This window comes from Rhinolophus sinicus, linkage group LG09, assembly GCF_036562045.2.
Source record: "Rhinolophus sinicus isolate RSC01 linkage group LG09, ASM3656204v1, whole genome shotgun sequence".
NCBI classification, from domain to species: domain Eukaryota; kingdom Metazoa; phylum Chordata; class Mammalia; order Chiroptera; family Rhinolophidae; genus Rhinolophus; species Rhinolophus sinicus.
This window is the reverse complement of record NC_133758.1, coordinates 45,731,570-45,750,230: the sequence shown is the minus strand read 5'-3', so window position 1 is coordinate 45,750,230 and position 18,661 is coordinate 45,731,570. Positions and strand designations below refer to the sequence as shown.

At 38.4% G+C, this 18,661-nt stretch overlaps 1 protein-coding gene across 24 annotated transcripts in view; it reads left to right on the top strand.

Annotated features, from left to right (window-relative positions):
* DLGAP1 (DLG associated protein 1) overlaps positions 1-18,661 on the top strand; it is an 860,924-nt gene that overhangs the window by 754,868 nt on the left and 87,395 nt on the right. For 13 of the 24 annotated variants that reach the window (XM_019755703.2, XM_019755707.2, XM_074340266.1 and 10 more), the window contains one exon: positions 8,870-8,899. The exons of the other annotated variants lie outside the window; for them this stretch is intronic. In XM_019755703.2, coding sequence (XP_019611262.1) covers positions 8,870-8,899 — 30 coding nt within the window. The remainder of the gene's footprint in view (positions 1-8,869; positions 8,900-18,661) is intronic. 24 annotated transcript variants of the gene reach the window in all.

Genomic DNA, 18,661 nt, shown 5'->3' with positions numbered 1-18,661 from the left:
TTGGCATTCTTTAGGTTATGTGATGGTGTAACAACCTCATTCAGACGCCAGGGGGCAATGCAGTTTCACCGAAAATCATAGGAAACGCTCCAGTCTCATTTTGACTAAGAACATTTACAACATCCTGGTGCAAAGAAATCCTTACTAAAAAGAAAGTTCCACTAAGAGGGGGGAAAATGTTACTAAATCCTTTCTTTGAAAGTTTCCTGAATTGCCATCAAAATTGCCTTACAGCATTTGTGCACAGCTGAACAGTTTGCAATATTACTTGCCAAAGAATTACGTTTCATTTTTTTCTTAGTACAGTTGCCTGATCTTTCCAGTCCTCGCCTAACAAATGGTCATTCTTACCAAGCCCCAACTAGCCGGAATCATAGTGTTGTGGCCTCTGCCCACCTGTGGGCTCTCCTCCCTCCGTGCCCATTCAGCCAATCCAGTTCTACCTCTGGCTGGAGCTGTGGTTCCCTTTAAGGTAATTTCAGTCCAGGCTGTGTTTTGTTTCCAGCTCAGCAGCCGCCAGGTGTCTGCCCTCTCTTAACCCCCAAGGATGAGAGATCAAAGGTGTGCCTACATCTGCCTCCTTCCCACCTCTTTAATCTGTTACATGTTCAAAAGGGACAAGTATAGTATTGTGCACTTAGGGAGGGAGAATAAATCAGAGAAGTCGAAATGGGCAAAGTCCCAGAGTGTGTGCATTCACTAAAATGACATGGAAAATGCCTGTCTACATAGTAGCCCTGCCATTCGGGATTGTTTTCTTTTATAAAGAGTGGGAATATTAGGAGTAAATGAAGGTCTTCCTTTCTCTGACTGGAGCTCTACTGAACCTGTTTAATGAAATATTGTACATGGACCCATTTGGAGACTAGTGTTAAGTAGAAATATAATGAGGCAAATACTTTTTAAATTATAATCGAAGTTATGAGAACATTTATAGATACGTGGGCTTATTTCACTTACAGCAAACATGACTGGCTAAAAACTTATAGAACAGAAAAATGCTAAGAAACACTATTTCCTATGGATCATCTATTTTCCACATCCACAGGACTAAATAAGTGGGGAAGTGCATTTGGGAAAACATTAGAATACAAATCAGATATAAAGAACAACTCTGGGGGCAGTGGTTATGGAAGGTACAGTCTTTACCTAGACAACAGCACTCAGCCATACAGCATAGCAGTTCCTTCCTCCAGTTTTGGATGAAGGGATATGATAGAAAAGAGCTCATAATCTAGTAAGAAATTATTTCTAAACTTAAACTTAGAAATAATTTAAACGACTTGAGCAGCTGCGACTTTCTTTAGATTCTCAGGAATATTCCTTGATTTTCACCAACGACGCAAACGTGAGCAGGCACTGACTGTTTTCTGTCTCTGCACTCCTGTGCCCACACACGCCCAGAAGCAGCCTGTCACTTCCTATTCTCTGTACCGGGAGGAGGAGTTGCTCACTAAAAGGAACTTCATCAACCTCATTTGTGCTGAGCTGCCTTCACAGACAGCAGCAAGGCAGGCGCATCGGCCTAGTATTAGTCACACTGTCCTTCCCCAATTACAAGATTTTGAATCCAAATGTTCACAGTATGTGATAGAAGAATAGTGGCACAATTATTAAAAGGCTATGGTAAGGAGGGAGTCCTTATCAGCTGCATCAAATATTTCATTCATCTACTTAGCAAATATTTACTCAGCGCTTACTTTGTCCAGACACACTGCTGGACTCGGGGAATTCAGTGATGATCAAAGAGTCCTGTTCTCTTTTCATGGAGTGTACAGTCTGGAGGTGGAGGTTGGCATTAATGAAATAATCACAGGTAACTGCTCTGAAAGAAAGGACTACAGTTCTTGTGGGAGAATCTATTGTAACAAAAAAACTAATCTAGAGGGTCAGGGAGAATGTCCCTGACAAAATACTCATAAACTAAGAGTTGAAAGATCAACAAGGGTGAGGGAGAGCACATGTTAATATTCAGAGAATTCAAAGGGTGGGATGGCTGTAGTACAGAAAGCTAAGAGATGAAATTCAAGGTGAGGTCAGAGAATTTAGACATAGGTAACTGTTTTAGTGATCTGTTGCTACATAACATTATAGTATCACCCCGAAGTATAGCATAGCAGCTTAAAAACAACCACTTTATTATATCCTATGATCTTATAGGTCAAGAATGTAGGCAGGGTTCAGCTGGGTGATCCTCTGTTCCACATTTCGAGAGGTTGGGTGAGTCTGGGGGGTCCAGGATGGCATTCGTTATTCATATACCTGGCACCTTGGTTTCAATGTCTGGGAGTGTGGGCTCCTCTGAGACTGTTAAACAGAGCACCTGTAAGTGGCAACTCTAGCATTGCAGCTTCAAGACTTCTTACATGACAGCTCAAGGCTCTCAGGGATAGTGTCCAAAAGACAGGAAGTCTTAAGGTCTGGGCCCAGATACTAACATTAGCATGACTCCACCATATTGGTCAAAGCAGTCACAGAGCCCTCCCACATCAAAGAGAATGACAGAGATGCCACCTCTGAATTGGAACAGTTTCAATTAATTTGTGGCCATCTTTAGTCAGCCATGGTTTACCCTGTGGACACATATTTAGATTCCTCTGTAAAGCAAAATATACTCACTTCTTCTAAAGGCCTCTGAAAAATCTTATCTGTTTATGGCATGAAGTTCAAGGTTGAGGTCCAGGTTCCTACCATCTAAATAAGGTTCAGGTGTTAATGACATTGCTTTGATACAGTTCTCTAGTACAGTTTCTCTCAATATGAAGATTTGTGAACTAGAATGGATAGGTAGGTATCTGCTCTACACACATCCAGGACACACTGGTGATACAGAGTTTAGATAAATGCAATGAGCACTCTCATTCATAGACTGGAGGAACAAGGGACATGTAGCAATCTCTGCTCCATAGCAATTCTGAAATTCAAATAATACCAGTCCCTTGACTGGGAAGCCCAGTCCTGCTCCCTGGGAATTATTCTCTACAGTTCTTGTTTCTACCCTCCAAACTCTTGGTTGGTTGCACCTTCTGAATTATACTGTTTCCATAATGTCTTAGTCAGCTCAGGCTGCCACAGCAAAATACCACAGACTGGCTGACTTAAACAACAGATATTTCTCCCAGTTCTGAAGACTGGAAGTCTGAGAGCAGGGTGCCAGCACGGTTAGGTTCTGGTGAGGACTGTCTTCCTGTCTTGCAGATGGCTGCCTTCTTGCTGTGTGCTCATGTGGGTTGTCTTCAGTGCATACATGTGGAGAGAGAAAACTGTATCTTCTTTTCATAAGAGCACTAATCCCATCATGGGGTCCTACTTTCATTACCTTATCAAGCTTAATTACTTCCCAAAGGCCCCACTTTGGGCATTAGTTAGGACCTCAGTATATAGGACCTCAATATATGAATTGGTTGGGGGTGGGGCAATTGGAGAAGGGGACACAGTTCAGTCCATAGCACATAAGAAATGGCATTTACAGCTGAATAATTTTCTCAGCCTATTTCCTGACCATAGAAGTTTGGGGGCTTTAACATTTTTTTTCACTTTGAACTACTTCTGCCCATTTTTGTCCAAGTTGATAATGTATCCACTAATACGCTTCTCTAAAATCTTTGTGGGTTTCCTATGACTCTTATTAGACTTCACTCCGTTAGACAAAACACAAGTTCACAATTCTCAAGACAGGCTCTTCTTCAGCCTGGGCTCAGAGTCAGGGTGCTGTGGAACAATCCCCTTACTCTTCTTAGAAGTCCTTTTTTCTCTTTACAAACTTAGAGGCAGACACTTAAATCTTTCTAAAATCATTTGTATAAGCGTCTTACAGCCACATCCTTATGATGACTTTCCCCCTCAGTCAATTTCCTACTTTGAGGCCTTTTGCTTTAAAAAGGCTCGGGATGTGAAGCCCTTCTACCTTTTTCTAAACTGACAAGTACTAGCTCTATATTTTTTCTAAATTTTGCTTGAAAACTGAACAGTTCCTTTTTAAAATCATCTATATCTATATTTTATCATATGCAACTATTTAATAAAACGAATTGGTACTTTAAACATTCTGCCTGGAAATCTTACTAAAATCTAAGAATTGATTAAGTGTATTTTCTATTTTCCATGTTACTACACAATGTTGCCAAACTTTCTGTCACCATATCAGAAAAGTTGCCTTTTCTTCCAGTCTCCATAGACAATTCTTTTTGCTGTCCTCCCAGCTCTCACCAACAGTTTCCTCCTGGTCTTCTAACTTCTTCCCTCGGCTGATGTTGTTTATCAGAATGTCTATACATGGCCTTTCCATCATAGTAGTCTCAGAACTTCTGACCTTGTGTCTCGAGGTTCCGAGAGGAAATTATCCAAGAGACAGGAGGAAGAAGCTGTGTGTTTCATAAGGCCTGGGCACAAACACTGGGAGAGCATCATTTCCACTATATTGTAATGGTCAAAGCAGTCACAGAGCTTGCCCAGATTCAAGAAGGCACATAAGCCCCACCTCTCTATGGGAGGTGTATGGAGGAATTTGTAGCCATTTTTATTCTGCCATGGGTGACATCATGAAAAGCTTTGCAAGTCACATTAAAGGTTTTGATCTTTAGCTTAAGAATAATGAAACACCACTTAAGACTTTTAAAGGGGTGAAGGATATCATATAATGGACTTGCCTTTTGAAAAGATCACTCCAGCTTGAGTATTAAGAATGCATTGAAAGGAGAATATTAAAAACAGAATGGCTCTTTTTTAGTGCCTCTTTCTCTACACGTATCTTATGTGAACACAGACTAATGTGAACACAGATTCATGTGAACATTGCTATGATAATTTAGCCTAAGGTGATGACAGTAGAGACGAGAATTGTAGACTCTAGAAATACTTGGATATAAACTCAATTAACTGATATTCCTTGAAGTCCATTTAGGGTATCATCTTGTCTCTAATTAGTTGATAAACTTCCTTCTTGGGAACCTTTTTAACATTATAATCCTGAAACCAAAATATTTGCAGCAACTTACATATATTCACTACACATGTCAATGTTCACTAACGTCCATGAAAACCAGCCTCTGAGGACTCTGTTCAAAAATATCCACAGTTAAGATAATATATTTGAATTACATTTGCTGGGATTGATAAAATATTCTTTTAGGACACCTGGAAATACTTGAGAACGGTCACTTATTCACTCAATAACATTTACTGAGTATTTGCTCTATGCCGGGCACTCTTCTAGTCAGTTACAGCAGCAAGCAAGACAGACCAGGTGCATGACTGCATTCTGCTTCATTCTGTTGAGGAAGATAGATAAAAACAAGGAACCAAATGATAGATTGATGAGATAATTCCAAGTAGTGATTTTTTATTTAAAAAAAAAAGAAACAATAAAAAAGAAAGATGGCCTAGAGAATTATTACTGGGGCTGCTCTAAATACAGTAATCAAGGAAGAACTCTCCGTGGAAGTGACATTTGAAGTAAAATCTGAATGAAGAAAAAGAGCTAGCTTTAGGAACATACCTGGTAGGTAAGGGGAGAGCATTCAAGCCAGAGGAAGCAGCAAGTGCACTAGCCAGGGGCAGAAAGGAATTAGCATTGCAAAGCACAGGGAGAATACCAAAGTAACTAAAGCATCTTGAATAAGGGAAAAAGTCAAGTGAGATGAAGTGGAAAAAAATAGGGAAATAAACCAGGGATATATCACGCAGCGCCTTGCTGGCCAGGGCTAAACAGTTGATTGATAGTTCAATAAAAATGAGATGTCATTGGAGGGTTTTAGTGAGCCCTAGTTATTCACACTTTAGCTTGAATTATTTTAACCTAACCCTTCCTTCTAAGAATTATTTTAGATCAGTTGAAATTAATCATTAAGTGAAAGTGGTAGAAAAGAGGGTGGAATAATTTTGGAGTTGGACAACTGCTGCAGGAAGCATATCTGGTTAGTGATTGGCTCTGACTTGCAGGGAGACAATGGACTTAGTCTGCGTGAATCACCCACAAGATTAGGAATTTTGCTCCACTAAAGATAGTAAGTTGAGGACAGAACAGTTGGTTTTCTTTTCCTTTTCTCTCTCTTTTTTCCTCCTATTTTATTTTTCAAATATTTCTGCAGACTACGAAAAATTAACTGTGGGGTGGTGGAGGGTAGGACCCATTGTGTATATAAATATACTCTTATATGTATGTGTTATGGCTTACCCTGAGTTCCAGGTAATGTCAATGTCAGCCAGTCACCAGATAATGTCTATTGTGTGTCCTGAAAGTCAGCAGTGCTGTGTGTAGCTTTTCAGCATCAACATCAATCATTTTGTAAATATTCAAAATTTTTAAATATTTGTATTTTAAGATAAAAGATATGTTTCCCCTCATATAATTTTTCTTAATATTAGCTATCTAATTAGATTTAGCTAATTTTAGTTTTTCACTATAACATAGTTACTTTGCAATATAAAATCCTATCCCTACTATAGGGAAAAGTTTGATTTGGGGTTTAAAAAAAGAAGAGCAGTCCATATGGAACTAATGAATCACTAATGCTTTTATTAAACGTATCTGTACAGTTAAAGTTCTAAAGTCAGACTTGCATTTGTTTCTTAACTTACCTTTTCCCCTTACTCAATAAATGTATTACTGGGCTCTGGTCTACCACCCCCCACATCTTTCATAAGAATTTGTTGAGATTTTCTCACTTTACTTGCATAGAGCCCCTTTCTACACCGATTAGAGCACATTGTTGTCCTTTCATTTGAATAACTATTGCTGACACCATGGTTATATACAAAAATTAAAATGGCTGAAAAAAATCAATATTTTGACCTGGTTTTCTGTATAAAGACTGTTTAAAAAAAAAACAGGATCATTGTCTAGTAAGCCAATGACTCATACCTGTTGGCATAGTTGACTGACCAAAAGAATGCCAAATCCGTTTAGGTTGTGTTTTTAGTTGATTGTCAATAACTATTATTTCCAGGGTGATCTGTGTATAGAATATTTTTGTGTATGATAGGCGTAAAGGGTTTTGAAATTACTGGCAAAATAACAGTAAATGCTAACCTTACTCACATTCGGTTTGTTCTGTTAATTATAACCCTTTTTGTCAATATCTCTGAAAGTATTCTGAAGATGAAGATTTTCTTCTCTGGGCCAGAGTGGAAAGAAACATCAGTTATGACAATGCCACGCCAGACCTGGTTCATACTAGTTTGCAAAAGCCAATTATTAACATTTTCAGGAATTTTGTGAGCCCATTATTAAACACAGCCATTTTTACAAATTAAATCATTTAAACTTACAATTAAATAAATTATATTTAAAAACAAATACCTAAAACTCTTTCCTTCCTAATCATTTGACTACATTTTACTCTCCATACTCTTAAGGTTGTTTATATCCACTGTACTTGTATAGTGAAACACTACGTAATGGGGTTGCTACTGCCCATCTATGTTCAGTGACATCAAGTTGGTAGCTTCAAATAGGCCAGGGTGGGAGCATTTACATAGTTGAAGTTGAAAGAGTTTTAATATAATGAAAATAATTTATATGAAAGTGAAAAATAGTTTAACAGTAGGTAACATAAAAAAAGTAATGATAATAAATTTACTGGGAAAAGAACAAATTTGGATGCAATTCAATGCATGATTTTGTAAAATGATGATTGATCTGCTGGCTATGGATACAAATGTTTGGCCAAAATCAACCAAAGCATGCTGTGAGAATCAATTGGCTATTGGGAACTTGGAATAAAGAATACTATATATTATATTGTTCTTTATAGATTGTGTACTACAAATCATTAATATCAGAAAATTTTATAATAAACACACACACATATATATAATAAACATACATATATATGCACACTTTTTCACCTGAAGAGCCCATTGTTAAACATTAAGCAGACACTACTGGTTCTGCAGGAAACATGAAATTCAACAGATAACTTAAAAATAGCTTTTTGGGAAAGTTATAATGGAGAACAAGTTTGTCTCTTTGTGAATATAATCTGTTAAAATCAGAGTGTGTTCATGCTGATACCAATTTGGTTTGCCAGTTTTGTTTCCATTTTCAATTTGAAACTCCTCCAGCTTGAAAGAGAACCAGAATGTCAACCAAACGAAACTGTAGACGTTTTTGCTCAGCTTAAAGTATCATGGCTACCACATAAAGTTTGGGGAATATGATTTATTTAAAACTATGACTTACAAGAAAGTACTTTTTTCATCAAATCTTTGGACCAGGTCTAATTTATCTTAGTTTAGTATTTTCACCTTTTAATTCTCAAAAAAATGCACGTGAATATCCAGTCAAGGGTAATATCCACTTGCTTCATGAACAATTTGTCATGCTCAAATAGCCTGTTCAACTTATGACCTGCAGGGAGCAGGAACACTGAATACATCAGACCAGAAAATAGTCTGTGGCCCACCCTCTCCAGAGGAGGAAATTGCCAGATCACACCATGTTTTTTAACCACCTGTATGTTTCAACAGAAACCCTGTTTCCAACATGTAGCAAATGATCTCTATACACAGTAATAAACAGGAAGAAGTACTAGACAATGGTGTCCTGTTGTGTGAAGTTTTATCAATCCACTCATTATCCAGCATGATTTATATACAGAAATTGTCATTCAGACAGACTCATCCTTTTTTTTATCCAAAAACATATCAAATCCCTTATTTAGTGAAAAACTCTCCCAAATGATTTTCATGGGGAATAAAGACACCCATCAAGTCTAAACAAGGGCTGAAAATTAGTTTTTGAAGTTGATATTTAAATTCTCAAAATGCCAGCAAAACATCCAGATCTGAAGCATGTGTTTGTTATGAGAAGACTGAAAAAGGTAATTCGGGTACATTATATAACTGCCACTTTTTGTTTTTATTCAAGGTGTCATAAAACTGAGTTCTGCGGTTGAAGGTACGTTTTACAACCACAAAATCAGTAATGTTTCGCTTAAAGGTTGCATAACGTGGCTTTGTAACTAGAAAGCTTCTGTGGCAGTGGTGTTGGACGCCATGTTCTAATTGCCAGCTTTCACCATTCCATCTGTGTTTTTCCTCATTCTGGTCATTTTATGCCACAAATCTCTCAGCCCTCCATAAGTGGCATTAACGCTGACCCAAGAGGACAGCGCTGATGAGTGAACATATCTGTTTCTATTTTATAATGTGATTGCCTCAGATCCAGTGCTCTTTAGAAATCCCCTTACTCTCCAACAGCTTTATTTGAGGCTGGACATTCAGTTTTATCAGGAACCTTGCCCCCCATTCTTTCAGTAGTGCCTTCTCTAGAGTTTTCAGTCCCTTATACCAACATAGCAGACATGTTTGCCCAGGAAATATGTAGGCATACAGTCATTAAGTCTTCCTTGACAAGAAAATTAAGTGGCTAAGGCACATATCAGTCTCAAACACAGGTTCTTCCTTGGCAGTGTGACTCAAGACCCAGGAGGTATTCTGAAGACCAGCTTCTTTTGTGTTTTCCACATCACCCGTGTAGGGCAAGTGGCAATCCATTTTCATTGTGCATTCAAGAAGCTGAGAAGAAAAGGGAGAGGGATTTAAAGAAAGAATCAGTGGGGGAGAAAAAACAGCAGCATTTTGCTGAGTGATTCCCAACAATATTAAAAATACCTCATTGTTTGAAATGATTAATTGGTTATTGGTACAAAGTTAATCTCATAGGAGCATACAATCCAAAAGTAGAGAATGTGTAATTTTCTCTTTTTGTGAGTTTCTGTGTTTGTTTTGGGGTGTGTGTGTTCTCATCTATTGGGAGTTTGTCAGTCATGCTTCGGAGGTTTCTTCGCCCCTACTTAATCAGGGGAGGCTCCTTGGAAGAGGTGGTGGGGTTTAAGGTGAGTCTTCACATTTAAAGGGAGATGTGGCTTGATGAATGGGCAATGCATGGAGGTGGGGAGTGGAAAAATGCAAGGGGGATTGGAGTGGAGAGACCATCTGCTTGACTCAAGCAAAGGGATTGGAAGGGCTGGAGTTTGAAGGCTGGGAGATGAGAGAGGAGCTCAGTAATGTACCCACAGGACCAGCAAATCCAAAGAGGGGGACTCAGTGCCTTATGTAGATTTAGGACCATCACATTTTACAAAACAAAGTTGAAAAGACAATATTTCTGACATTCAGGGAGAAAGTATGCTGCTCCTCTAAAGTAAGGAAAGGGATCAGGAGAAGGTGCAGGCAGTGGTGTTTCCAGAGTGAGAGATGCAAAACGATGTGGCCTAAAGAAACCAGCAAGGACACAGTGCATGTGTCAGGCCTCTGCGAGGCTAAGCAGAAATTCACGTTCCCGATGCTCGGTAACGTTCAATTTTACTGAGAGGATTCCAAACCTCTCCCTGCCTAACAAAACACAGGAGAAACAGCAACAAAAGCAAGCAGGACAATGAGAAAGACCTTGCCTGCAGAAACTCCCGTGGCAAGTGGGCACTGAGTTTCAGTTAATTATCTGTAGAATTTTACCCTCGGATGTTTTATGTTTTATCAAGAAGTGGCTTTGAAGTCAGAGTTTTACATTGCCTGCTTGGCTTAAGCACAGTATTCCATTTGCAACAAAAGGATAGAAAAACAAAATGATTTTTTTTTAAGCCAGAAAGCCAAGAGAACAGTAGATAATGTAAAAACTATTGTTCTGCTAGAACTATTGTCCTGCTCATCATTTTGCTAGTAACTATTGTTACTACCGGGTAGCATGTCCTATCTGAAAACCACCCACCCCCACAAACAGGTTTATGTTCTCCAGGGAAAGATGAGAGTGAGGAATAATGATGGCAGAAAGCAGACTGACTGCCTGGGGCTTTTCTTGGCAACCTCCTCATCACCTCCTCTGAGTCCCTGGGGCTCACAGGAAGTTCTCTGGAGTGGCCATGGGTACCAGAGGTCAGGACCACTTCAACTGCTGCTTGAGCATCTTTTTTGCCAGCTGGTTGGCTGAGGGCTGTAGAAGAAGCTTGAAGGCTTGGGAGCATGCTCTGTTGTAATTGTGTTGGAACACGTGTGTGCAGGGGCCACCTGGGGTGCAGTTGTTGGACGAGATGTGTGTGTGCTCAATGCATGCATTCTTCGTGCATCTGGAATGTGAGATTTTTGACAAGCATGCTCAGTGGAATGTGTTTTGGACACTATCTCTGATTCAAAATCAAACCTCAGATGGTAGTCCTTGTGAACGCTTAGCTAATTCCTGTACTTGCTATTTTCCATCTGTGGAATGAACACAAGGCAGCTTCATACTGCTTACCATGTCAAGGAATATGCAAATCAGTGGAGGGGGATCCACTACGAGAGAAATTAAATCTATTTCCTTTTTTTGAAAAATGACTCTGTTCTGCATTATCCTAGAACTCTGAAAATAGCATTAATATTTTATGTAGGTTATCTTTTCTGTTCTTTTTAAGGAAAAACAATGGCAAAGTCATAAAAGAAAATCAACGAAGATTCCTTTTGCTACTTTCTACCAAGTCTTTTTGTCATGAAGTTTTGTCCCTTCTCTTTTTCTGAAGCAGGGTGCCCCCTTCAGCATTTTGCAGCTTCATGTAAGCTTTTAAAATCAACAGAAAGAAAAAAAGCTATATCACAGTAATGGTAAGGTTAAAATAAATTGTCCTATCACATTTTAAAGATTTAAAATTGTACTTAAACAGAAACACGCATCAATCAATGCTTTAATTATTTTATGATCAAGTAATATTTGAACAGCCAAAAACTTGAGTTTAAAAGAAATAATCACCAAGTTTTATTGCTAACACTGATGAATTCTGGATTCTAATTTTAGATTGATAATTCCATACTCTGAGAAAATTGAAGTAAGAGAGAAACATCCAGACAGCAAATTGGGGTAAAGGGAGATAGTTGGGGCAATGGCAAGAAGAGAAAGACCATTTACGGCAAGAATTCCATGATAGAATCTTCTAAATATCTCTCTTAAAAGGGATTTTCCCTCTTGAAATTGGAGAGGGCAGGGGGTGAGGGGTGCGGGGAGCAGACACATATTTCCGCAGGTAGGACCAGCACACCAAACTAATCAAGGAAAAATGAGAACAGAGGTCACGGAAGAGCTGAGTCATGCCTGATTAGAATTGCTCTGATGTTCCATAGGCAGCTGCTTCTTGCCAGGGAGCCCCAGCCTGAAGCTCATTATCCAGCAGACAAGGTGTGTTCAGACATGTGGGGAGTGGGGAGTATTGGGGCTGGGAGGCGGCAAGTCCGGAGGGGCAAGGTGAGGCAGGGAGACTGATGACAGGCCCGTCCAACTGATAACCAGGGTGTGTTCTGTGATGAGATTTGCCTCAAAGGCAATTTGCTTATACCTTGTAGGTAGGTGAGATTCCAAAATACCAAAATGACATCAAATTCTTTTCAGAGCCTATATGAAAGAATGAAGTTTGGGTTCTTTAGAAAAGTTGCATATCTTTTAAAATGGAAACAGATGAGCCTCTATGAAAAAAATCAGACAAGATGATTCTCCAAGCCTTCGCCCACTTTTGATGGCCTCTTGGTGCGGACACTGGGGGGATTCAGTTAGTACTAAAGGTGAAACTGGTAAATGTTAACAGTAAAACCTCACATGTCTCTCTGAACAGCTCCGATTACATAAACAAAAGGTCCCCTTGGCATGTAGAGCTTCTGTTTTCCTTTTTAATTTTTATCACTTCATGTTTTCCTTTTTAATTTTTATCACTTCATTTTATTTAGATATTTTTAAAGTGTCTTATTTGTCCACAGTCCCCATCAAAGCGGGGAACTTAGGACTGTTGTCACATCCAAAGTGGTGTTTTCTACAGACTCATGGACTCTGACCCAATAAATACAATGACTCAAGTACAGGAAAAAATAAGTAAAACTTGACACAATCTTTGTTCCCATTTTCAAAAATCACAATACCCACAGCTTCATGTCTGTATTGCAAACCTGTAAAAATAGAAGCTCTGATCTGACCGTACATGTGTGTTGAGGACTAAGATATTCATTTATTTTGCTTAAGAAATCCTATTTTCCATATTATGACATGGAATGTATCCCAAAATACTCCTGTCTTAGTCTGTTTGAGCTGCTATAACAAATTACCATAGACTGGATGCCTTAAATAACACAGATTTGTTTCTCCCAATTGTGGAGGCTGGCAGTCCAAGATCTAGTCACTGACAGATTTGATGCCTAGTGAAGGTCCTCTTCTGGGTTGCAGACTGCTGACTTGCTGTGTCCTCACATGGTGAAAGGTGTAAGAGTACTACTACTAATCCCATTCATGAAGGCTCCACCCTCATGACCTATTCACCTCCCAAAAGCCCACCACCAATAACATCACCAAAATTCCCAAAATTCATGTTAAGATTTCAACATATGAATTTTGGGAACCACAAATATTCAGCCCATAGCAACCCTGAATGAACTTAACATTTAAAACATATTACAAAAGTATTGACGTCATTTCCTCCCTAGGTGAACTTTGTTCTTGTCATTGTGTCTTTCTACTTTTTGAGCAAAGCCATACATTCAGTTGTCAAGTTAGATTGTGGTAAATCCAACAAATAGACAGTTCATGGACCTATTTAGTAATAAATTTAGAATGAAATTTCTACATTTTTACTACTGGAAATCAAAACAAAACGTCTTCACAGGCCTTCAAGTCAGATTGCTACAGAGATAGGAAAGAGCTTCCTCTGGGGAAGAAATTCATGCCTGTTTCACCAAAGTGAAAGGTGGCGGTGTGTCAGGAATCTAAAAATGGAATATTGTAGAAACTGAAAGCAAGAGTCAAGAAAGTTGTTTCTGGGGGGAAAAAAAAACAGAACTCCTGCATACAAGACTAAACCGGGAAGCTGGATCACTAAGCAAATAAATGTATTCTCTTCTCAAATGTATTTTGCAGAGACTTGTCATTACACTTTTGGTGAAATTTTCCTATTACATAGCAATGCCTCTGGGAGGGATTGGCATTAAGTTGAGAATTTACCAGATAGCTTCCTAAAAGGAGGACCCTCCTAAAATAGCAAAGATAGAGCCATGTGACCCAGCAACTGGAAGAAGATGAGTTAAGGAATGCCTAATTTGTGATCTTGCTTAGGATTACCTCAGATAGAATTAACCTTGAGTAACTATTGGCAGCATTTCAGAGCTCTCGCACATTCTTTTTCGTTTGTTTTTCTTTTTCCCTTTCCTCCCTTCCCTCGCCCTCCTCCTCTATTCCAGCTGCACGCCTCTGTTTCTGCACAGTGGCATAGAAGGCATGGAGCTGGGGTGGGGGGTTCTTTAGGCAACAGAAAGCTAACCACTAACTGGATGGGTCTGGCAAGTACCCGCTATTGGCCTTGGTGTTCTCACCAATAAAATGGGGATCTCTAGTTCTTAAGGCAGCTATAAGACTAAACAAGCTGATTTAACACAGTGAATGGAATGCAGTAGGTGCTCCATAAGCTCTTGTTCCCTTCTTTACCTTTTCCTGTTCCTCTGCTGACTTCCCAAGCCTCCCTGCAGCCCTCCCTCTTTCCAGTGTCCAAAGATCAAGCAAACATGAACATTCCAGTGGGATTACATCAGAGCACGCCAATGAAAGTCAGTTTCATTTGGGGCAAAGCTGTAGACAAACAACCAGCGAAAACCCTTGTTTCTCCGCTTTGAGGGAAGCAGCTCCTCATACAGGAATAGTTTCTGATCACCTCGCTGGGAGCCATGACCCCTGGGAATCAGCGAGCAGCTGCCCAAGTGAACAGTGTCAGGGGCCAATCACAGCCCCAACTGGGGGCGTTCCCATCAGATGAGATCGTCCTCTTACCATGTTTCCCCAAAAATAAGACCTAACCAGAAAGTAAGCCCTAGAATGATTTTTCAGGATGCTCATAATATAAAATAAACTCTAATGTGTCTTTTGGAGAAAAAATTCATATAAGACCTGGTCTTATTTTCGGGGAAATATGAACATTATTTTATATTATGAGCACCCTGAAAAATCATTCTAGGGCTTATTTTCCAGTTAGGTCTTATTTTCGGGAAAACATGGTACCTGCTCTTCCAGCGCTGGGGGTGGGAGAAGAAAGGTTTTCAGGCTGATCCAATGCAGTGTTAGAAAAGATGGATTTTATCAACATTAATAACGTTTTTTTATGAAGTAGTTTATAAGTGCACAGTGTTCCTGAGCATGCCATTTGTCAAAACTGATCAAGAGTATGGAAGTTTTGAATATGGAGAACTAAAGTGACAGCAACCACAGCTATCGAGAGAGCAGTCTTCTATAAATCTTTGAACTTTGGTAGCCAAAAGCTAGTAGTTTGTGCTGGATAAGCAGCTTAAACATCTAGCAACAAACTAGCATAACCCAGACCACAATTTGCACCCAAAGCACCATAACTTGCCCTTCACTACCCTCCCTGAGGCAAGATATAGAAATTTATAAATCAAAGGCAAGCTATAAAGGAAAATCTGCCAGTTTTAGTCACGGATTTATTTTCTTTTTGCTCGTTCATTTTGTTGTTGTTGTTTTTTAAGAGTGTAAGTTTCAATGTCCATGTGTTTGTTTTATTATTTTAGCAATCTACTGGAAGTTTTCATTTTAAACAAAGCTGTTACTTTAAAAGAATAACAAACCTATTAAGCTATCTAAGAAGGCAGCTTTTAAGGACAGTGGTCTAATTAGCTGCCTTTGAGGCCAATTCAATAGTGATATCAAAGCCACTTCTAGTATTTCAATCCCCAATTGAGAAAAATAGCCTTTACATTTTCAGACTAAAATTAAGTTCAGTCTGAACTTACTATTAATTTTGGAACACACCATAATTTAGACAACTGCTGAAATCACTTAATGCTATGGTTTGGAGTATGAACCTGGAAATCACACCCTCTTAAATTATCCATCAGACCCATTAAAATTAACTGCAAAGTCAACTCGATGTTGATCCTGTGTGTATTTGGTATTAAACTAAGATGCTTACATATCTAAATATTGCCACAGCTGTATATACAACAGTTTTATCGAAGACATTAATGCATTAATTCGGAAGACCATACATTATAACTTTTGTTTGGTTTCACTGAAAAACAAAAGCCAAAGCATTTTTACAATAATATATCAGTGAAATGCAAAATCAGATGTCAGTCCAAAAACTTTGTGGATCTGAAATGTTTTGGAGATGCGTGTGAATTTTCAGGTCTCTCCTAGTTTTAACCAACATGTACGATTGGGTGAAAACAGAGAGCTACTGGATATAGCTCTGTTGAGTATAGTGTTCGTTGAACATAGGCCTGTTAGGAGATACAGAGGCAAGTTAAATTTCATTTTAAGTCTTCTGTATCTCATTGCGGATTTTATAGATGGCCTCCTCAAATATAACTCCTAATACTGAGTTTGAAACAATCTCTATTGAAGGAAAGTTTGGAATAGTAGAAAGAGCATTCCTAGGTTCAAACTTTGTAGTGGTAACTTCTTGGCTGTGTTGTAATATGAAGCAAGTTACTGTCTCTGAACCACACTATCCTCATCTGTAAAATGGAGTTAAAGCTACTTCGCACTTCAGGTAATTAAGATGCTTAAATAAAATGAGACCTTGTCAAATGTTTGGCACATGGGCAATGAGTATATTTTAGACGTTTGTTTATATTATTTCGCTGTTTTTATTTTTATTATATTGGCTCAAAAACTGAATTATCAAAATTGATGTTACCACTTTTGTTTGATGTTATGTCCTAAGTTTTTAAGAGTAATGATCATGTGCCTAAGTAACAGGAATTTGGTTTTTACTAAATTGAATATAATTTTATTACATATAATGGAAATGTAACCAATGCGACTGATATTATACAATCAAAATCACGTTACTTAAGAAAAATGATCAGCATGTCTCCAAATAGCCTTTACTCAACTGTTTCTCTTTTTTAAATCTAGTCATTAATTTAGTTTAATTTTGGAGTGCTTTTGTTTTCCTTTCTTTCTTTCTTTTTTTTTTTTAAAATGTTGCTTAGGAGTAGTGCTACTCTAGCAAGTATCCATCAAATTAAAAATGAAACATTTTAAAACTACTTCCATAGAATGATTTAGAGCATATCAGCCTTTTTAATGTCATAGCACACATGGAACATTACGTTTGTAAAGCACACTGAGGGAAAAATTTCAGGCTGCTTGAGGACTCTGGCAGCAGTCATAGAAAGACTTCATTTTTAAACATGACATTTTATTACTTCATTGTTATTCAAATGTAAGTATTTATGACAAAAATCAATGAATAAAGTTATTAAATGCCTACACTATGCCGTGCCCTATACTGAACCATAGGGGTAAAAAGATGAACCAGACCTAGTTCTGCTATCTAGAAGATACAGTATTTATGTAAACAGATAATTATAATTTCACATGATAAAAATGCAACAGGAGGTTATATAAAAAGAGTTATGTCAACATGAAAGTCAGCCTAGGAACTCTGCCTTGGTGGGTCAAAAAGAGGCCTAGTTCCAGTGAAGACGGCTAGGTCTTGAAAGACATACAGAAGGAAAGAGGAAGGGAGGTGCCGGCACACAGAGGGAAGGATGCAAGCCACCTGGACCTCTGGGAATGACATGAGGCTGAAGTATTGTGTGCAAAGGGAAAATGGCCCGGCATGAACTTGGAAATGCAGGTACATTTTCAAGGTTTCTGTAGGCAGTAAATAGCCAGCTAGTGATTTTATTTTATTTCTGGTATTTATTTCATTTGTTGAATAAGAAAAAATATTCCATAGCTCAAAAATCAAAATACAGGAGAAAAAAGGCATTGACTCAATGCCCAGTTCCCATTCCCCTGAACCCACCATTATCAATTTTCTTTTTTTGTGTGGATATGTATTTGTGGCATATTTAAGCATTATGAATATGCGTTTTCCCCTTTTTTACACAAAGGATAGTGCACTATATATAGTACAACTTGGGTTTTTTTGCTTCACAATGTCTTGGTAATATTTCCATATTTGCATAGAGAATTTTCTGGTTATGTTTTACAACTACATAGTATTGCACTATATGGATATATCACGAATCATCTAATCAATAGCCTCTTTGCCACACATTTAGATTGTTCTCAATATTTTGATATTCCAAACAAAGCTGTACTAAATAGTTTTGTGTACATCTCATTTTGTCTAGTATGTCTTCAGAATTAATCTCTAAAATGGAGTTGCTGGGTCAAACTTTCCATTAATTAAGTTAGGATTTGTTACAATAACAAATGACTCTTAAATCTCAGTGGCTAAACGTAACAAAAGTATTCCAGCTCATGCTATATAGGTTCCATGAAGGCTGGCAGGAGGTCTCTGCTCCACAGTTTCTCAGAGACCCAGGCTGCGACATACTCGTATTGCCATATGCCCCTCTACAGTGGCTGTGACTTTTGTATTCCTACCAGCCTATCTCTTGGGCATACTTTTTAAGTCCTGGACAAACAACTATACTATTGACAAGCTATGAAGGCTAGTAATAATACAAAGAGTTAACTTTTTATGTTTTGGAGCACTTTATAAAATGTTCGTAACTATAGCAAGAAAAGGGAGTACACACATTATCTCATTAAAACCTCAAAGCAAATCAGTCGCTAATCTTATTATCACCTGATTTACAAACGAGGAAACCAAGGTATGGAGAAGTTATTGGGTCAAGGTCATAGAATTCGAAACTTAGGACTCAGTGATAATTGAACTCAGGAAGTCAT